General features: G+C 43.8%; 2 protein-coding genes across 5 annotated transcripts in view; one reads left to right on the forward strand and one right to left on the reverse strand.

The window, feature by feature from the left end:
- Nucleotides 1-573: 573 nt before the first annotated feature.
- ndp (norrin cystine knot growth factor NDP) overlaps nt 574-19326 on the reverse strand; it is a 37675-nt gene continuing 18922 nt past the window's right edge. For all 4 annotated transcript variants that reach the window (XM_033617058.2, XM_078174724.1, XM_033617057.2 and 1 more), the window contains 2 exons: nt 8967-9446; nt 574-2003 (listed from right to left, as the gene is read on the reverse strand). In XM_033617058.2, the coding sequence (XP_033472949.2) occupies nt 1779-2003; nt 8967-9173 (432 nt within the window). In that variant the 5' untranslated portion in view covers nt 9174-9446 and the 3' untranslated portion in view covers nt 574-1778. The remainder of the gene's footprint in view (nt 2004-8966; nt 9447-19326) is intronic.
- On the forward strand, nt 12737-16986 carry LOC117251077 (uncharacterized). Its single transcript, XM_033617055.2, has 2 exons — nt 12737-13341; nt 15331-16986. The coding sequence occupies exons 1-2, from the start codon at nt 12868-12870 to the stop codon at nt 15967-15969; spliced, it is 1113 nt and encodes a 370-aa protein (XP_033472946.1). The 5' UTR covers nt 12737-12867; the 3' UTR covers nt 15970-16986.

Raw genomic sequence — 19326 nt, forward strand, 5'->3', positions numbered from 1 at the left:
AGAAAAAATGAACTTGAGGCACTGATGCGTGGAGCAGGAACAAATGCACTTGAGTTAAGTTAAAAAGCCTTTATTCAAAAAACATGGCCGCTTACCACCGACAGCATGGTACAAAAGGGTGGACAGGAGTCAAGCAAAGATTTGTGAGCTTGGTAGCGGGTGTCACCCCGTCCTGATTGATAAGTGAGTGCAGATGGGTGACAGCTACAGATCACAATGAGAGGCCATTATGAAGGTGACATGCCTCAAAGTGTTTTGTAATGTAAGCAGCCATGTTTTGTGAACCTAATTTCAATGTTCCTGCTCCACGCATAAGTGCCTGACGTTCATTTTTTCTTCCCAAGTGCTGACCCTCTTCTTCAAGAGCACCTATGGTTTTTCCTTGAGTCTCATGATAAAGACAGTCCTGCAACACACCACTACTTTGCTCCCTAAAGTTCAATATTTCAATGCTCAGTGGTATTTAAATTTAAATTAAATATTCATTAGTGGTTAAATAAAAAAGTATTCTGGCTTTTCTGCTCCCATAAAAGCCCCATTATTCTGTTCAAACTCAAAATAAATGCACTGAAATTTTTGTGGTGTTTGAAAATTGGAGTTTTTATGATAGAAAAAAACCACAATTGGTACATCGTGAGAGTTGTTCATTTTTTAATTCAGATAAAGTGACCACAAACACTGATGGCCAAAGACGATTCAGACGTATTTGAGCCTGGCACACACACAGAGAGTTTGAAGTTCTGGTATTCATCATGAGGGAAACGTACGCAGGCTTTACAGACGTATGCAGAGCGACCATAGCACAGTTGTGACAGGAGAGTTTGCTCCGAGTCAAAACACTGAACATGTCATTAGTAACGATACACGACAGGCAAAAGCGGCAGCTACAGTTTCATTAATGTTGACAGGAACATCCCAAAGATCCAAATAGAATAGATTACATTTAAAATGAACACTGAAAGTCTGTTGATGGTCTGCACGACCACCCAGGCGCTGGCTTAACCTTCATCCCCGCTCCTCTTTCATCCTCTGAGCTCCTCTTACACCGTCTGCCGCCACTCTTTTATTGTTCACCTGATGAGCTCTGCTGTCAGCGTCGCTCATGTTTTACACAGCTAGATGAAAGTCCGCAGGGAGTGTGTAAAATGTTACTGGGTGAGTAAGCGCGACGCAGGTGCTCCCCTATAGGTCCGCCACATGTCCGGGCTCATGTAGGCCGCACGCTCTCATCGAGCCTTGTCCTTTCCCGTGCTGCGTTTTAACGAGGCGTGTTGTTTTGTTGTCATATGCGCGGCGGGGTTTTTATGGAGCTGGCAGAAAGCTGCTGCAGATATTTGTAATGAGCTCTCAAACTGTGGTTTGTGAGCATGTGTGTTATGAATTACGGAGGCCTGTAATGAGCGCAGTGCGTCTCCGCAGCGAGGAGGGTCTCCATGTGGCCCATGGGAACGGCAGTTTGTGGTGTCTGGCCTCGTGCGCTGGAGAAATATGCTTCATATGGTTTGTACTGATTGGACGCACATAATGGAGAGGGTATAGTATGTTCGGTCTGAGTCCCAGAGGCTGCAGGTCAATTTTAAGGTCTGTGTGAGGGTGGTACGATCGCTCCAAACTATCACTCCCAAGATAACAACAACTTGAGCTGCTGTCCTCCGGGGCAATTTCCTGATCCAATAATCAACCAAAAACGCTCTGGATAGCTGAAGAGCGAGGCCCGAGGCCAAGAGGATCCTGGGTCTTGAGAGTCTTGAGGGTCTGGGAGGGTTGCTGCTCCCCGTTCAGCTGCACTCCTCGCAGTTGCAGGCTAGGATGTATCTGTAAGTGGCCGTGATGCGAGTCCCGCCAGCGCAGCGCAGCCTCACCGCCTTCAGCTTGGAGGTGTGCGGCCGGCAGCAGGAGCAGGTGCTCTTGAAGGGCTGCTTGAGCACCGAGCTGAAGGAGATGAGGGGGTCGGAGCGGGTCGTGTGGCTGCAGTGGCCCTCGCAGCGCGCCAGCAGCACCATCTGGAACACAGCAGGCAGAAACACAGAGTTAAGAAAAGACAGATAAGTCATTCATACTGGTTTTTATGACGTCCAGGTGCTGTCAGGGATGACAAAAGCGTCTCTGTGGCAAGGTCTAAGTCTGGTCTAAAAGCTTCGGCCTTGCACCTGCAAACTGAGAGATAGCAGCGAGATCAGTCACTCACTCCTCCGCCGGTTGCAGCTCAGAGCTCAGGGTCACTCACAGCCGCTCACCAAAGTCCCCTCTCTTCATCTGATATACGTGGAAGGCTATCCTGACACGTGTAGATGAGACAAACCACTGTATCAAGCTTCCCCCCCCCCAGTCAGCTCGCACACATGCACGCACGCACAAAGCAGCGGCCTGATTAGTGTTGTGACCGTCCGCCTGGCATTCCTCTGTGGGTCACTACATTCCTGTCACCTCCCTAAACAGACTTCTGTGTCATGTCCGTCTGTCAGCTGCTGTGTGTCGCCACCCGTGTACCCACTTTGACAAAAGCCTGTCTGGGGCCATGGCAGGGTGACTGACACACACACACACACACACACACACATCAGGAGTGTTGTCGCCACTTTAAGACCATTTGTCTTTGTCCTAGCTGAGGATCAGGCTGTCAAACAGTGACAGCTCCTCTCCTGTGACGCCTCTCTCCTCCTCCTCTCTGTCAGCACCTCTCCTGCTCCTCCTTTCATTCATGACCAGCTGGATTAAATAAAGATGATACAGTGGTCATTCACCTCTTTGTGTGTTTACTAAAGCCGGTGTTAGAATATTTTGTAGTGGTGTCATCCAAAGCAGGATGTGTCAGAGAAAACTGGAGGTGCAGGGAGACATTTTATCATCCAGTCCCTGAGATTAAAACTCACCTCTCACCTCAACCTGCAATAAATCGCACATTATTTTAATTATTTGAGTCAACGGCGGCACAGTGCTGCAGTGGTTAGCATTGTCACCTCACAGCAAGAGGGTTCCTGGTTCAAACCCCAGGGTGGGGGAGCCCTTCTTTAAGCAATCTGCATGTTCTCCCCGTGTCAGCGTGGGTTTCCTCCAGGTGCTCCAGCTTCCTCCCACAGTCCAAAGACATGCAGGTTAATTGGTGACTCTAAATTGTCCGTAGGTGTGAATGTGAGTGTGAATGGTTGTCTGTCTCTATGTGTCAGTCCTGTGATAGTCTGGTGACCTGTCCAGGGTGAACCCTGCCTCTCACCGACCTGGAGGATAAGCTGTTACAGAAGATGAATGAATGTTTGAGTCAATTGCTCAAAAGCCAAACATTCTCTATTTCCAGCTGAAGCAGTGGTGCTGTTTATTAGCAGATGTTCTCCTCTCCAATACAAATGAACCTGCTGATTTACGCAGGTAAAAACACTAAATAAAGCTGCTTCATGTTAAAAATCTGTGTTTCTCCAACGCTGTTTGGCGAGGCAGGGCTGGAGTCAAGCTGCTGCTAACTTTTGCTCAGCTTGTTTATCTGAGAACTTCAGATGTCTGAAGACTAAAATCCTTATTATAGTTAAAAACAACCAAGATCTACCAAATGTGTTGTAAAAATGTGGCTTAAAACTGGATAAATAACTGGATAACTTCTTGCAGACAACCACAACCCAGACGCATGTGCAAAGGAGACATGGTTTGAACATTGTTGGAAATGTTTAGGATAATGTAAGTACAGAACTCAACAAAATATAAAACACTGGTTCAGTTGTTTTTGCCAATTTGCCTCCTGAGTACCTGTGCCCTTTTTTGGGCCTGTGTATATATGACTACAGAGAAAGAAATTTAGACACATGTGGTGCAGTAAAAAGTACAAATTTATCTCTGAGATGTAGTGGAGGAGAAGGAGAAAGGTTCAAACAATGGAAATAAAAAGTAAAGTACAAGTACCGTGAATCTGCACTAACACACACTACCACTGACTGAAACACAGCTATTCAATAAATCAAGTGTTGAAAGTCTGCAGGAGTTCATTTTTGTTACTCATCTCTTTCTGTCCTCCTCAACAACAGATGTGCAAAGATCGCTTTCCCATAAACAAAGTTAAAATATTTCAGCCCAGTCGCCAGGGGTGTGTCATATCATCTCGTTCACCATAATACTGGTATAATTCTTAATATCATATGAAAAATTCATATTGTGATATATGCGATATTACGACCTGTTGACATATTGACGTCATACTGCATGGCTGAAAGCGAAATTATCAGGGACTCCTTGGTGGTTCCAAAAAGAGGAGCCGCTTCAATAGTGTGGAAGAAACTGTGGCGTCCTGAATGTTTTACTTGTCTTAGCGCTCAGAGGGAACTCAGTCAGCGGCTCCTCTGGCAGCAGCACAGCGTCTCTCCCTCTCCTCTCTGATTCTGTCACAAACCTTTGCTGATGTAAACCTACGTGAATAAACTCCATATATGTGAATATGTCATAACAGCCTGTCACAGGTTACAGCGTGATGATTAGAGGAGAAATGGCAGAGCATGAAGGTCCAGGTGGGAAAATATAAACTAAAAGAGAAGGAAATCACCTGTTGATTTTATATATATATATATATATATATATATATATATATACAGTACAGGCCAAAAGTTTGGACACACCTTCTCATTCAATGCGTTTTCTTTATTTTCATGACTATTTACATTGTAGATTCTCACTGAAGGCATCAAAACTATGAATGAACACATGTGGAGTTATGTACTTAACAAAAAAAGGTGAAATAACTGAAAACATGTTTTATATTCTACTTTCTTCAAAATAGCCACCCTTTGCTCTGATTACTGCTTTGCACACTCTTGGCATTCTCTCCATGAGCTTCAAGAGGTAGTCACCTGAAATGGTTTCCACTTCACAGGTGTGCCTTATCAGGGTTAATTAGTGGAATTTCTTGCTTTATCAATGGGGTTGGGACCATCAGTTGTGTTGTGCAGAAGTCAGGTTAATACACAGCCGACAGCCCTATTGGACAACTGTTAAAATTCATATTATGGCAAGAACCAATCAGCTAACTAAAGAAAAACGAGTGGCCATCATTACTTTAAGAAATGAAGGTCAGTCAGTCCGGAAAATTGCAAAAACTTTAAATGTGTCCCCAAGTGGAGTCGCAAAAACCATCAAGCGCTACAACCAAACTGGCACATATGAGGACCGACCCAGGAAAGGAAGACCAAGAGTCACCTCTGCTTCTGAGGATAAGTTCATCCGAGTCACCAGCCTCAGAAATCGCAAGTTAACAGCAGCTCAGATCAGAGACCAGATGAATGCCACACAGAGTTCTAGCAGCAGACCCATCTCTAGAACAACTGTTAAGAGGAGACTGCGCCAATCAGGCCTTCATGGTCAAATAGCTGCTAGGAAACCACTGCTAAGGAGAGGCAACAAGCAGAAGAGATTTGTTTGGGCCAAGAAACACAAGGAATGGACATTAGACCAGTGGAAATCTGTGCTTTGGTCTGATGAGTCCAAATTTGAGATCTTTGGTTCCAACCGCCGTGTCTTTGTGAGACGCAGAAAAGGTGAACGGATGGATTCCACATGCCTGGTTCCCACTGTGAAGCATGGAGGAGGAGGTGTGATGGTGTGGGGGTGTTTTGCTGGTGACACTGTTGGGGATTTATTCAAAATTGAAGGCACACTGAACCAGCATGGCTACCACAGCATCCTGCAGCGACATGCCATCCCATCCGGTTTGCATTCAGTTGGACGATCATTTATTTTTCAACAGGACAATGACCCCAAACACACCTCCAGGCTGTGTAAGGGCTATTTGACCAAGAAGGAGAGTGATGGAGTGCTGCGGCAGATGACCTGGCCTCCACAGTCACCGGACCTGAACCCAATCGAGATGGTTTGGGGTGAGCTGGACCGCAGAGTGAAGGCAAAGGGGCCAACACGTGCTAAACACCTCTGGGAACTCCTTCAAGACTGTTGGAAAACCATTTCAGGTGACTACCTCTTGAAGCTCATGGAGAGAATGCCAAGAGTGTGCAAAGCAATAATCAGAGCAAAGGGTGGCTATTTTGAAGAAACTAGAATATAAAACATGTTTTCAGTTATTTCACCTTTTTTGTTAAGTACATAACTCCACATGTGTTCATTCATAGTTTTGATGCCTTCAGTGAGAATCTACAATGTAAATAGTCATGAAAATAAAGAAAACGCATTGAATGAGAAGGTGTGTCCAAACTTTTGGCCTGTACTGTATATAGATCCCAGGGGACATTTTTTAAAATGTGTAATATGTGGTAGATTTTATTTTCTTGAACTATTAATATTGTGACAGAATCTGAATCTCACTCTGAGTTACTGTTGTTGTTCACAAACTAAAGAAATGAGAGATGATTTTTCTTTAGTTTTTACAGAATATTTGAACTGTATTTTGTTGCAATTCTATTTTCTTAAATTAATACTTTTTCTTACCTTATTTGTCATATTGTCAAGAATATCGTTATCACAAAAATACCCTGAAATATCGTGATATTATTTTAGGGCCATATCGCCCACCCCTATCAGTCGCCAGAGGAAAATGTTGGAATCGTACGTTTCTGCAAACAATGAATACGTTACATTTGCACGTTTCATACGTATCATATCAGTGTTTTTAAAGTGACAAAGCATATGAGCTGACTCTGTCATCAGTAGGTGGAGGGGATGATGGATGGCCTGACATCTAAGCGAGACACCTGCCAAACTGCAGACCACTGCTCAAGACCAACAAACAACCAAACGGCAGCTGGGTTGAACATTTACAACTGCTGGCTGTGACATGAACCTGTATTATATTCAACCTATAAAACCCTCTCCCACATCTTCTGCCACACACAGAGACACCTACACACGCACTTTACGCACACACAGAGATCATGAGCAGGTCCTGGTACAGGTGGTTAACTGAACACACTGAGGTGTAAAACTGTGGCCCAGCCAGGCGTCCCGTCAGCTCTGTGTACTGTAATAGAAAGCCCGACTCATGCTGTGAGTGTGCTCAGCCCTGCCGTCCCTGAGCCGAGCTGTGGTTTGGCCACCTGCTCGATGCACTCAGAGTCAGAATATTAAAAAAAGACCAAAGAACTGATCACTCACGCAGGCGGAACAACTGCACAGCAAAAGGACAGGGTGAAAACTGACAGCTTCTTTTTCCACAATAGTGTCGACACGTTTGGCGCGATTCAGAGGATCATCAGTCTCTTTACATGAAGTGGATGTCTCTAAGTTGTCTTCACAGTATGAGACAGAACGACGCACCACGCCTGTGTATCATGTAACTGTCCACTTTTCTTTTTCTCTCCTCAGCCCACTCTTTAGCCGCTGGCAGAGGCAGGAGAGAGCGGGCTGACAGGGAGATGTCCACTTCGGCCAAAAGTGAGTCCCAGCTGAGGTGCAGAATATGTCTGCAGCGTGGCTCACGTCCAGCACCATACACACACCGACACATACACACACAGAAACGAAGCGTGACTCGTCAGAGAGATGCAGATAAAGAGACAGAAGGGAAGAAATATACGGTGGCCGTCAAGGGCAAACGTGCTACAGCGGCCCAGAACATTTCCATCAGGAGAAACATCCTGCAGATTTAGAAATTGAAAAACACATAAAAAAAATCCAAAACAAATACAACAACGGAAATGTGCTGTAGGTGAAAAAATGTGCTGCAAACATTAAAACAAATGCAACAGGAGGAGAACGCTGCATAGCTAAGTCCTCCAAGCCTGTAGGGGGAGCACTCAGAGGGGTAGCTTGATTTTTGGCCCAGAAGAGGACCACACCTCCGTGGAGCAGACAAAAGAGTGTGTTTGTTTTTGAAGTGGAAAGGAAACTGAAATAAAAGGCAAGGCGACATAAAAAGGTACCTATTCCTTTTATCACATATCATCTCATTCATGCATTTTCCGCAACCACTTATCCTGTCGGGGGTCGCAAGGGGTGGAGCTTATCCCAGCTGACATTTGGCAGACAACCAAACTGTGGGAGGAAGTTGGAGCACCTGGAGGAAACCCACGCTGACACAGGGAGAACATGCAAACTCTGCACAGAAGCGCTCCCCCACCCTGGGGTTTGAACCAGGAAACCTCTTGCTGTGAGGCAACAATGCTAACCACTGCGTCACCGTGCCGCCACATTTCATCTCAGTCTTTACAATTCTCTACTCACACACTAGTATGACGTATCTGTTTTATGATCGAACTGGATGCATAGCAAGCACAATGACTGCGCATGCTCCAGTCTCAAAACACTGCAGCCAAAAATTGAAGCCAAAACATCTCAATTGCCCCCTGGTGGCTGGCTGCAGTATAGGTCATAAACCCCGCCCCCTCCATGTCATCATATAAATTTGGCTCCAAATGGCATCACCAGCACAAGATGGCAGCAACCATATGAGGAACATTTTGGCTTTATTTTTGTACAGTGGGAATAAGTGCAGACAGGTCGTCCATCTTGATATATGGTCTATGGGAGTGACGCAGACCCCAGTTGTACTTTTGGCTTTGTATCTTTTCTGTATTTGTATTTGTTAATGTTTTTGTTTTGGCTTTCTGCAGCACATTCCCTCTGTTTTATTTGTTTTGGATTTCCTTATGTGTTTTTGAATTGGCAGAGTTTCTAAAGCTGGAGCACGTTTCTCCTAATCGATATATTTTGGCCTGCTGTGGAGCGTCTGCCCTTGTTGGCCACCGTAGAAAGAGACACTGGACTGGCCAAACGGAGGAGGCTTTCAGTGGCAACAAGAGTAATACTAGTAGAAAGAGAAAAATGTGTCAGACATAAATAAAGTTAGTGCTGGAGGATTTTTTTTGGCCGGTGCTCTGGGGTTTTCTTTCCGTCTGCGAGGCTTACTTTGGAACAAATTGTTTCCCTGATATCTGTAACAAATGAGTTCATTTGTCAGGTTGGCTGGCTCATTACGTTAAACAAGTTGTTAATGAGGCAGGTTGGCTAATGGTGTGTATCTGCGTCTGTTTCTGCCTTACCTTGGAGTTGCACTTATAAATCGGGTGTGTGATGGTCTCCACAAAGTGGTGCCTCATGCAGCGCTCTGGGTCGGAGTCTCCCAGGTGCGGGTGTCCGTTATCGCTGGCCTTGTTGCTGCTGGCAGACTGGACCAAGCCCAGCAGGGGGCAGCACATCAGGACCAGCAGCAGGCTGGAGGGGGGGCCCGCAGAGATGAACGGTTTCATGATTGGACCACCCCGAGGCTCTTGTTCCTCACGGGATGTCCAACACGTCACGTTCTGTCTGTCTCACTCTCCTTTTATTTCTCCTTCTCACAGTTCTGTCTGTCTTTCATCCAAGTTGTATTTCAGGGTCTCACAAAGGGGGGACGTCTCAGTCTGTCTCTTGTTCCTGCTAGTATAGCGGAGGTTCAAGGTCAGCGAGCTCCAGGGAAAAAGGTAGCAGGAGGGTTGTTCTGTCGGGCCGCTCCATCCCCCACCGTCTGGATCCACCACAGTCTGAGAGAAGGAGACAAACAGGAAGACATCAGCGCAGACGTGAACTGATAAAGAAACAATATTGTGTTTGTGTAGGCAGTATGTTTTGTCTATTAGTCATTTGTACATCCAGGGGAATAACAATACATGCTGTAGAACACATCACACACTCCCCTCTCTGTTTCTGTGTGTGTGTGGTGGACGCAGCTCCAGACAGATTCTCAGAGACATTTTTGCCGGTTTTTGGTGATTGACTGTTTGATGAGTGTGTGTGGGTCTCTAAACCTGGCTGCCTACTTTGTCTCCTCTGTTCCACGCTCTCACCCACACACTGCACACACATGTAGACACATAAGTCCTGGTGCTTTTATTACAGAGGAGAAACTTAAGCCATGAACAAACAGCCTGCAGCCAGGCCCTTTCCTCTCCCCAGGAATGACTTTTTCATTAAAACAAATCGCTCTCCCAACAAGCCCTCTCATGACTGCGAACCCTCTGCCAGTCCCGCAGCATGCTTCCACATGTATTTATGTTTTTTCTTCCTTTTTTTTCCAACTTCATAGTTTTATTGTCCTCCTGACAATAGAGTTCGTGTTAGCAGGGAGCTTGGTGCTGGCTGAGGCAGGTCTGCTAACAGGCAATGTGGTGTGAATTAGGCAGAGGTGAGTGTACATGCAGGCTCAGGAGAACGCAGCTTAATGATCGAGGTCTTAGGTTCAAGATTTATTTAATTTTCTTATTACTGTTAACCTAAGCTTTACAGAAGTGTGTGTTGAAGGCTTTCAGTGTTGAGATGCCTGTAAATGTACATTTATGAGTTTGTCCTGGGCAGCGTCCAGAGTTTTGCACACCAAACTAATGATTTACCAACTCTGGTTGCAGCATCAAAACTTAAAGAAACTGACTTAAGTGATGCATATAAAACATCTGGTTTAATGCCCAATGAAAATAAATATACATTTAAATGGATGTTACTTTTACAGCACAAGTTATAGCATTACAACTTCCAAAAATCACAATTTAAACTTGGAAATACACCATAATTACCTGCCAGTCCTTCGTAAATGTTTGTTTTCTTTGAGGAGAAATGACTGCGTTTCAGAGTTAGTGTTCAAGCAGTTCAGAATACGCAGGAAAGATCAGGTTATGCAAACCTAGCTGACATGTTCTAGTCATTTACTTCTGTGTTAGTGACATAAGTGGACAGATTCACAAAGAACAGATTGTGGCCGCTGATCAAACCAGGAATTGTGCATCACTTGCAGCCATTATCTGCCCTGTCTCTTGATTCACAACAGATATCACACTAATGATATTAAAGCACAAACATGCCCATAAAGTTTTGCAGCTGAGTACAATATTTACCCTTCATTTAGCGTGTGATTGTAATTATCTGTGTGGCAAAGTATCAATGTTGCCTTTGCACAAAGAACACAGGAAACAGAGTAATGACAGGGAGAAAAAAAAAGTTTCCAAACTTCAGGCAAGGAATTTAAACATATTCGTATTTGGGTCAGCGCTGGGCGTGACAAGTCTTTTAAATGTGATTCAGTTACCCCCAGTTCTCTGATGACGCTCATCATTTCACTGTAACTGTGTGTGCCTGCAGAGCGCTGCAGGGATGACGTTTTATGTCAGCCAACGTGGAGGCTAACATTGCCCCTTGACAAAAAGCCAGAAATAAAAAGGTATAAACAAACTACACCACGGTCACATGAGTTCAATGTTCAGACTGAAGCTCCCAGATCCTTCAGTTCAAGGCGATTTACAAGGGGGAGGGAATTTGATTTTTCCTTAACCAATCAGTAGAGATCAACGACTGTCAGTCGGAAAGTCTTTTTTGCTTAGGAAGGTTCCTAGCTGAGTGAAATGACCCGGAAGTATTTTAGTGGCCACCATGATAAGAGCTGTTCGAAGTCTCTAAACACTAAGGAAAGGAGGTTCAATGCTTCCTTTCATATCTCCTTTAGCATAGAATACATCAGACCTTCCTAAACGATAGGAAAGGAGATAATTTAATCCCACAATGCTTTGCGGGAGCAATATTTAAAGCGACCGACCGTTCACGGAGACAAACGAATAAATCCGAAGAAGTAGGAGAAGAGGAAGAACGAAAGAAGCGACGAAAGGTAAAGAAAAAGAACAACTGGCTCTCAACATGACTGAAAAGTCACGGAGATCACCATGTAAGTCACCGTTACATGAAGCTTTGCCCGTCTCATGCCATAACTTGATAATATGCGCAACGTTATATGTTCCAAACTCTCAACAACATGTTAAACCCATGTGAACTATAAACGTCACGCTACTGTTGTAACATTACCCAATTCAAGTTAATATTGTGGTGTAAGATATGCTCAGTGTGCATTAATCATGTCACTATTTGAGCGCTGTTGAATCGCCAGCTTTTAGCATTATCATTAATTAATTTGTCTTCAGTCACAGATGCTGACATCTCTGCACTCATATGGGCACGTGTGCGGCTGGAGCACCTCTTCAGCGGGAGGCAGCCCTTTTTAGACTATTACGCAAACGAATTTCACCCAAACACTTTAGAATAAAGCCTCCCACATCTCTACCCTGCTCTTGTTATTTGTTCTTTTCTTTTTTTCTGTGTTGTTATTGTCACTAATATAATGGAAAATCCAATAAACACAATTAAAAAAATAAAATACAAATTAAAAAATAACTCCAAGGCACAATCATGTCAACATTTCAAGGTGTTTACTGAGTTTTGTGGTCGTTTTTAAACTATTGTAAGCAAATGACAGATGATGATTGATTGGCATATTAACACAGAAGTTTGAAGAAAAAGGGATATGAAACGTTTTTATTTATATATTGTTTTTAATTCAACATGTTTGCAACTTAAGAATGATATGTAGCCTACAGTAGTAGATTTGTAAGCCTAACATATTTGCCTCTCTTGCATACACTTGAACATTTTTCAGCGTTTCAGTTTTGTGACTGCCTATCTGTCTTTTTTAATTCAATTCAGACGTTGGTAATTAAGTCATATTTTCATATCACATTCACTGTGCTGTCCACGTTTATATAGCCTGTATAAAGCAACACGGTAAGTAGGCACGGGGCGGAGTATCTGAGATGCACTTTTTGTAGTCTATCTTCGGTAAACTGTAGTTTCACCACGGCGCGGTCGACTACGTCACTGACATCCGCCGTCGCATGATGACGTCGCCCAGCGGAAGTGCGGTCGGATTCTCTCAGCTCCGCGGTTCTGTTTTCCTAAATCCTTATGAATTCTCCTGCTCGTCTTTCCTTGACCTCGTGACGTTTCCCACCGAGGTCAAGGAATAGTGATTGGGAACAGATGACAGGAGGGACTTTAGCGGAGCAGTGGACAAGAGTGTTTTTTGAATGCATTAGACGGACAGGTTTACACAGTAGAATCTAATCTCTGATTCACACTCCGGAAGAGAAGATGGCGGCAATGCACCAAATACACTTGTTCCCAACCGTCGTTAAAAAAGAAGAAGAAGAAGAAGAAGCGGAGCAGTGGAGCGGTAAAGAAACCATGCCCAGTGAAATTGAAAAGACATGCCGTCTATGCAAAGTAAACCTAGTAGTTAAGGGGGTCATAACACATTCAAAACTTTTATACAGATGCTCACAAGCGAATGAGAGGTTATTAACCGAACGTTTTAGAGATGTCGGTGTCGTCCTCCCATGTAGACCCGGCGTCTATTCTGGGAGGATTTGCATGAAATGTTTCAGACTGCTTGCCAGGGTTGAAGAATCCCAAAACATTTTAAAGAAATGGCAGTCTGAGCATAACGTGGTGGACAAAGAAGAAGAGGAAGGCCAAAGCACAGAGAAGAGGGACCGTGACACGCCAACGGAGACGCCAAGGAAAAAGAAGCTGTGTCTCCCGGCATCTCGTGTCAGCACGACAGAGGTAAACAACTCACACACGGCCAACATAACATATTAATTTTACTGTAGTTACGTTAGCATTTACTCCCCATCATCTCATGTCCCTGATTAAATGTTGGGAGGTGGGTGCCACTTGGTAACTTTATTACAGTTTATCAATTTACGATTATTTAAATGTATATAAATGAACATCACGACTGCCAGGACCCTGTTGAGCTTGAGTAAGAGGTGAGCACCTGTACTGTCTGCAGTCAGCTAGCCCTTACACCCTGCAAGGACCCAGTCCTTATGGTGGGAGAGAAGCTAAATAACATAACCAAAAAAAAAAAAATCTTAAAATATAAAACCATTAGAAAGTTATACCTTCAGCCATCATGAGGACGCAGTGAGTCCTTACTGGGTGAGAGCTATTTTTGTTTTCAATTTAACACTACAAAAAAAGTAAAAATGCATAAAAACTGATATTCCCCATAAACATTGCCTGAGCTCAGACAGTTTAAATCATTTTTAAAAAATCCCTAAAAAAATAGAGAATATTTAATTTTTGGGCTGTTTTTTGTATAAAAATGAGTGGTACATCACAGAAACCGGCCTGTAAAGGGTTAACTAACTAATTCTATTGTTTGAATTATAACAATCATGGTGGGAGAGAAGTTAAATAACATAACAAAAAAATAATAATCTTAACAGATAAAGCCATTAAAAAGTTATGACTTCAGCCATCACAAGGACGCAATGAGTCCTTACTGGGTGAATGGTTGGAATTTAAAACCGTCTGTAAGGGCTAGACATACTGTGTCAAGTGAATGCTACATTTGCTTGTCCGGATGATAAGGGCATCAAAAAGTTAATGTCAACCCCTGCACAGTGAACTAAGTCTTCCCAGAATCAGTGCTGCTATAGCAAGGAGCACAAACCATTACTCTGTTGTCTGTACTCTGATACATTATTTGTGTGAATATTACTATTATTATTATTATTCCTCTAACTTTGTTTAAAGCCAATGGGAATTTGAGTTTGATAATTAGGAAAAGAGTAAATGCATAGCACTGATCTCTAATGCCATACATCTTTGTTAATGTAATTAATATAGACCCACTACTTGATGAAGTTAAAAGAAAAAGTTCATGTCTTTAAAGTTCTGCCTCCCTTTCCCAAATTCCAATGCCTCATAACTAATTATTGATGTCCATGCGCCCCAGCCCTCTCCAATTATGTTATAACTATAACTTTATATGTATATTTATAGGCAGGGGTGTTGTGCTAAATACAGAGGCTGGTAGTTTACCCACCCATTTTAACTTAATTGATTGTTTAATACAGTAGATCTGAAAATTGATGACTAAAGCCTGATTTATGGTCCTACGACGTACCTACGTCGTTGCCGTGACGCCGTCGTGAACCCTTCTCCATCACTCCATTTCGTCGCGGTGCAATTCACTGCCAGAGCGGTAGGGGGCTGCGTTCCTTTCCTGAATGGTTATCATCGTCTCTAGTTGATTCTTTGTTTAGCTTCCGGCTTTTCCGGTCACAGTGAACAATGGCGACAGAGAGAGAGAGAATCTTGCTGGAGTTGGAGTTGTTGGATGTCGAAGAAAGTACGTTAATACTGCAACATCTACATCGCAACAGAAGATGTTTAAAGATGGTGGGGATGGCGCAATCTGGAAATGCGGAACCGGAAATGCGTTGCTGCCAAGCAAACCCATCACAGCCCTCTCGGTCTGCGCTGGGTCTGCGTCGCCTCGATGTGTAGTTACATTTTTTGGGAGGTGCAGGTCAGGCTACACCAGGGGCTACGGCGAGCCTCCTGCGTAGCCACGTATCCTACGACGTAGGTACGTCGTTGATTTAACGCAGGACCATAAATCAGGCTTAAACTGTAAGCATCATGTCAAAGAATTGGTTTAATTTAACAAGATTACCCCCAGATTATAGGCTATTATCTTAAATAACTGTGACCATATGATCCTATTAAAAATTCTCTCTTATTTTATTCCATCCTGTTTAGGTGTACATCAATTACCCCAGTAAGGTAAACCCAGAGAGGTACAGATGTGACGCTGACATTAGTGGCGTGATAAATAATCTGGCAAAGGGCAATTTCACCACGGCAGCCAGACTGATGGTGCAGCATGAGAGTCTCATAGACGCGCTCAAGCCTGCAATGGAGACAGTTATTGACAAGGAGTGCCAGCGTCTTTGCCACCAAAGGGAGGGTTTCATGCTGTGGAAGAGTTCCCCAGAAGAACTGAGGAATTTCTCCTTACACAACCTTAGAAAGGATTTGGAGCGGATAGCACCATTCATGTTCTCTCTGATCTGCACCATATCTGGAATGCAACACAACCATGCCTGTGCAGCTGCTGCCATTGCCCTTCGAGGGAGGGAGAACCATCTTTCAGCCTTTTCGTACTACATCAACAGTGTACTGCAGTACGGTGGAGCCAAGAAAGCAGTCTTCGAACAACTATGCAAGATGGGGATCACCACTACACATGCCAGGGCTGTCCTCAAACAACATGCCATGTCAACACTCTGTGGAGAAGAGCTACAAAATCAAAGAGAATCATGTTCCACTACCACAGCACAGGAGAGCATAGGACAGCCAACTACTCCACATCTCAGAGATGCAAGCCTACTCAGTTGAGTGGGCGGGGTCTATGGTCTGGAACCAGGCTAATATATAATCCCTACCAGTGGTACGTGCCCACAACACCTCAAACAGGAGGCGCCCAGGAAGATACTGATTTGATGCCCGAACTACCTCAACTGACCCCTTTCAACACGAAGGAGCAGCGGCTCTACTCCGAACTCACTCCGGATGTCCAAGCTCCTCCCCCTATCGCTAAGGCTGAGCCCAGACACCCCACTGGGGAAACTCATTTCCACTGCTTGTATCCGGGACCTCATTCGTTTGGTCACTACCCAGAGCTCATGGCCATAGGTGAGGGTTGGGACGTAGATGGACCAGTAAATCGAAAGCTCCTTGCTTCTCCTGGCTCAGCTCTCTCTTCACCACAATGGGCCAGCACAGCGCCCGCATCACTGCAGATGCTGTGCCAAACCGCCGATCCATCCCACGCTCCATTCTACGCTCACTCGTGAACAAGACCCTGAGATACTTGATCTCCCTCGCTTGGGGCAGTAACTCTCTCCCAGCCAGGGAGGGCTGGGTATTTATTTACTGATTTTTTAAACCCACTGACTCTGAGACGAGGGAACTGAGAGCGCTAAAATGCTAACACGTTTCCTAGTTTAAGGACTCATTCATGCAGCACTCTATCAGCACAAATTTTTGTGAATTGGGCTGTTTTTGGAATGAGGCTCATTTGCATTGAAAAAGGCCAGTTTGCACCAAATATGTTCATACAACCTCCTTTAAATGTGTGCAAAAAGCACAGGAGCACCGAGATGCTGTTTGCTTGGCAGAACAGTTAGAGGAGCATTTCTTTGTGGGTGCTCTGAGTATCACACGGTTTCTTTTTGTCTTATTTATGCAGGTTCAGCAGCTGGAAAAGCCTTTTGTGAATTCAGCCCAAAGTTTTGTAATTTGAGAGATTTGTGTTACTTCTCTGAAATGCAATTTCAAATCTTTGGTTACATCATTACTACACAGCATTCAAATAAAGCATTGGGCCAGATGTGTCGACCCTGTTCCACGTTACTCCTCGCTCTAGTTTATCATACTGTATATTAACTATATGCTAAACAACAACAACTAATTTAAATAGCCTCTACTTAGTAAAGACTTGTGTTATAAGTAGGTTAAGATGTGTTTATATGGTCTTGTTTGTACCTATAGATGTAGATTTTGGAGGGGAAGCAGGGGACATGTCCCCCTTAATATTTCAAATGTCCCCCACAATAAAAACATAAACATTATTTGACCAAATGAAAGACATTTACATTGCAAATTGAGCAGGAAAGGCAAAAATTTGTGTGTAAAAATTCACCAGAATGGAGGAATTTAAGTATTTGACGCTTTATATTTTCTGGAGGAAGACCCCAAACCTCCCCCACATTCATAAGTAATCTACACCCCTGTGCGTACCTGTGCATGAACATAATGTGACGTCAGTGGGAGCGCGCTCTGAGCTCCTGTGGCAGTAACTGCACTCCTGGGCAGGAGCGTTTGGCCGACTTAAAGCAGAGGAAATGAACAAAATCCTGCGTTCTATCAAAGCTCCCTCTCCAGCATCCATCTTCATCGCTGCATGACTCTACACTGATTTCCTCATTTGAACTGAATCACAGGATGCATCAAGTTCACTCGAAACCTTTATATGCCTCCTCCCCGCTGCTCCCCCCCCTTCCACCCCAATGTTTTTCTTTCTGAGGGGAATCATTTAACCTTAACATTCCTCCTGAGAGAAATCGAAGTATCATTTGGCCTGTTAAAATAAATACTCCCCGAGATGTTTTGTTGGCCGGTCGAACATGTGCTGCAGGGTTTACACAGCAGACAGCCCCGTCTTCTCAGAGCAGCAGGCTGCTTTATACAGCCAGCACCCATCAGCACCTCCAGGCCTGCCAGCCGTACCTAGCCGAGGGTTACAACGGTGACTGTTATCCCCATCTCTGCTGAGGTATCACTGTCTGCATCATTGGTGCGCTCGTCGTCGGCGTTACACGCTCAAGTCATTTAGGATGGAGCCTGAGTGTAGACGCATGCATGAAGTGGATTGAATTTTTACAAGATATCTGCATGTTCACATCTTTACAGCTCCACATTGAGGGCAAAAATCTGCTGCTGGGACACTGTTGAACCCAAAGAACTCCGACGTACCACCCTCTGTTCATACAGCAGACTACACACGGCATCTTCATTATACTCCCAGGGAACAACCAGTCCTCCTGTGATGGAATAAAACTAAATGGTTCCAGGTCGGTTTAGTCTGTGGTAAACAACTCCACTCAGGAATATGCACCATGTGAGCAATTTATAAACCAAAGTAATTAAAACAGGATTTTTGTCCAGAGCCAGTCGATGAAACAGCACCACAAGATTTGCTACTACTGCAAGAAGTGTCTCAAAGCTGCTATGATCAATATTTTTATAATAACGATTGATTAAATGATGCACAGCGGTCGTTCTTGTGAACCCAAGTAATTACTGGACTCATCAATTCCTTCAGCTCCACAGCAAACGTCTTTTAGTTTATGTTTTTGATGTTTACAGCACATAACATTACACATTTATGTTTTCAGGCACAGACCAAAAGTCGGTCTTTGTCAGTAACGTGTGTGGATTGTGTGTGATGTCACCGAAGTGCCATTTTGAAGGTATAACTACAGTGAGCGGTACATTAAACAATAATAAATAAAAAAGTTATCCAACCCATCAAACTGGAGAAGCAGAAGCAAACTGAGAGAACATCACACCAAGAAAAACTCAAGTGACATCTCTGAACACTGACCCATACAATCTGGCAACAAAAAATTGCTATGCCAACCTCGTACTTGGATATTACAAACTATCTCATTTATGGTATAACTGCGTATAATTGTGAACAGTTCAGACACTATAAATCCTTTGAAGCCCATGAATATTCACCAGTGCAGGGTGCAGGATTTGTTAACACTTCCACCCAGGCTGAGAATGTGTTACTGACTCTCTGTATTTCTTTCATATCGTATAAAAATCAAAAATACTACTTTATACTACTGATATTTCTGAGGTCTTCTGCATGTTTCTCTCAGTAGAACTCAAACTAAATACTTCAGTAGTTACAAAAATATGTGAACTGCATCATTAAGGCAGACGAGCGAAACATTAGCTGGGAAACATCACGTTGATTCACTTTACATGAAGCTGAAATTAAAACAGTTATTTTAAATGATTGCTGAATGTGTCAGTGTGTGTTACTGAGTCCTAAGAAATCATAAGTCATCTTTTTAGAAGGAGCAGATGTTTAAGCAATAGGCTACATTTTATTTAACGTTATGTTAACAGAGCACGGCGAGCTAACTAACACGATGGATTGAAAAAGGAAAACGAGCAGTG

This window comes from Epinephelus lanceolatus, chromosome 14 (assembly GCF_041903045.1).
Source record: "Epinephelus lanceolatus isolate andai-2023 chromosome 14, ASM4190304v1, whole genome shotgun sequence".
In the NCBI taxonomy this organism is placed as follows: Eukaryota; Metazoa; Chordata; class Actinopteri; order Perciformes; family Serranidae; genus Epinephelus; species Epinephelus lanceolatus.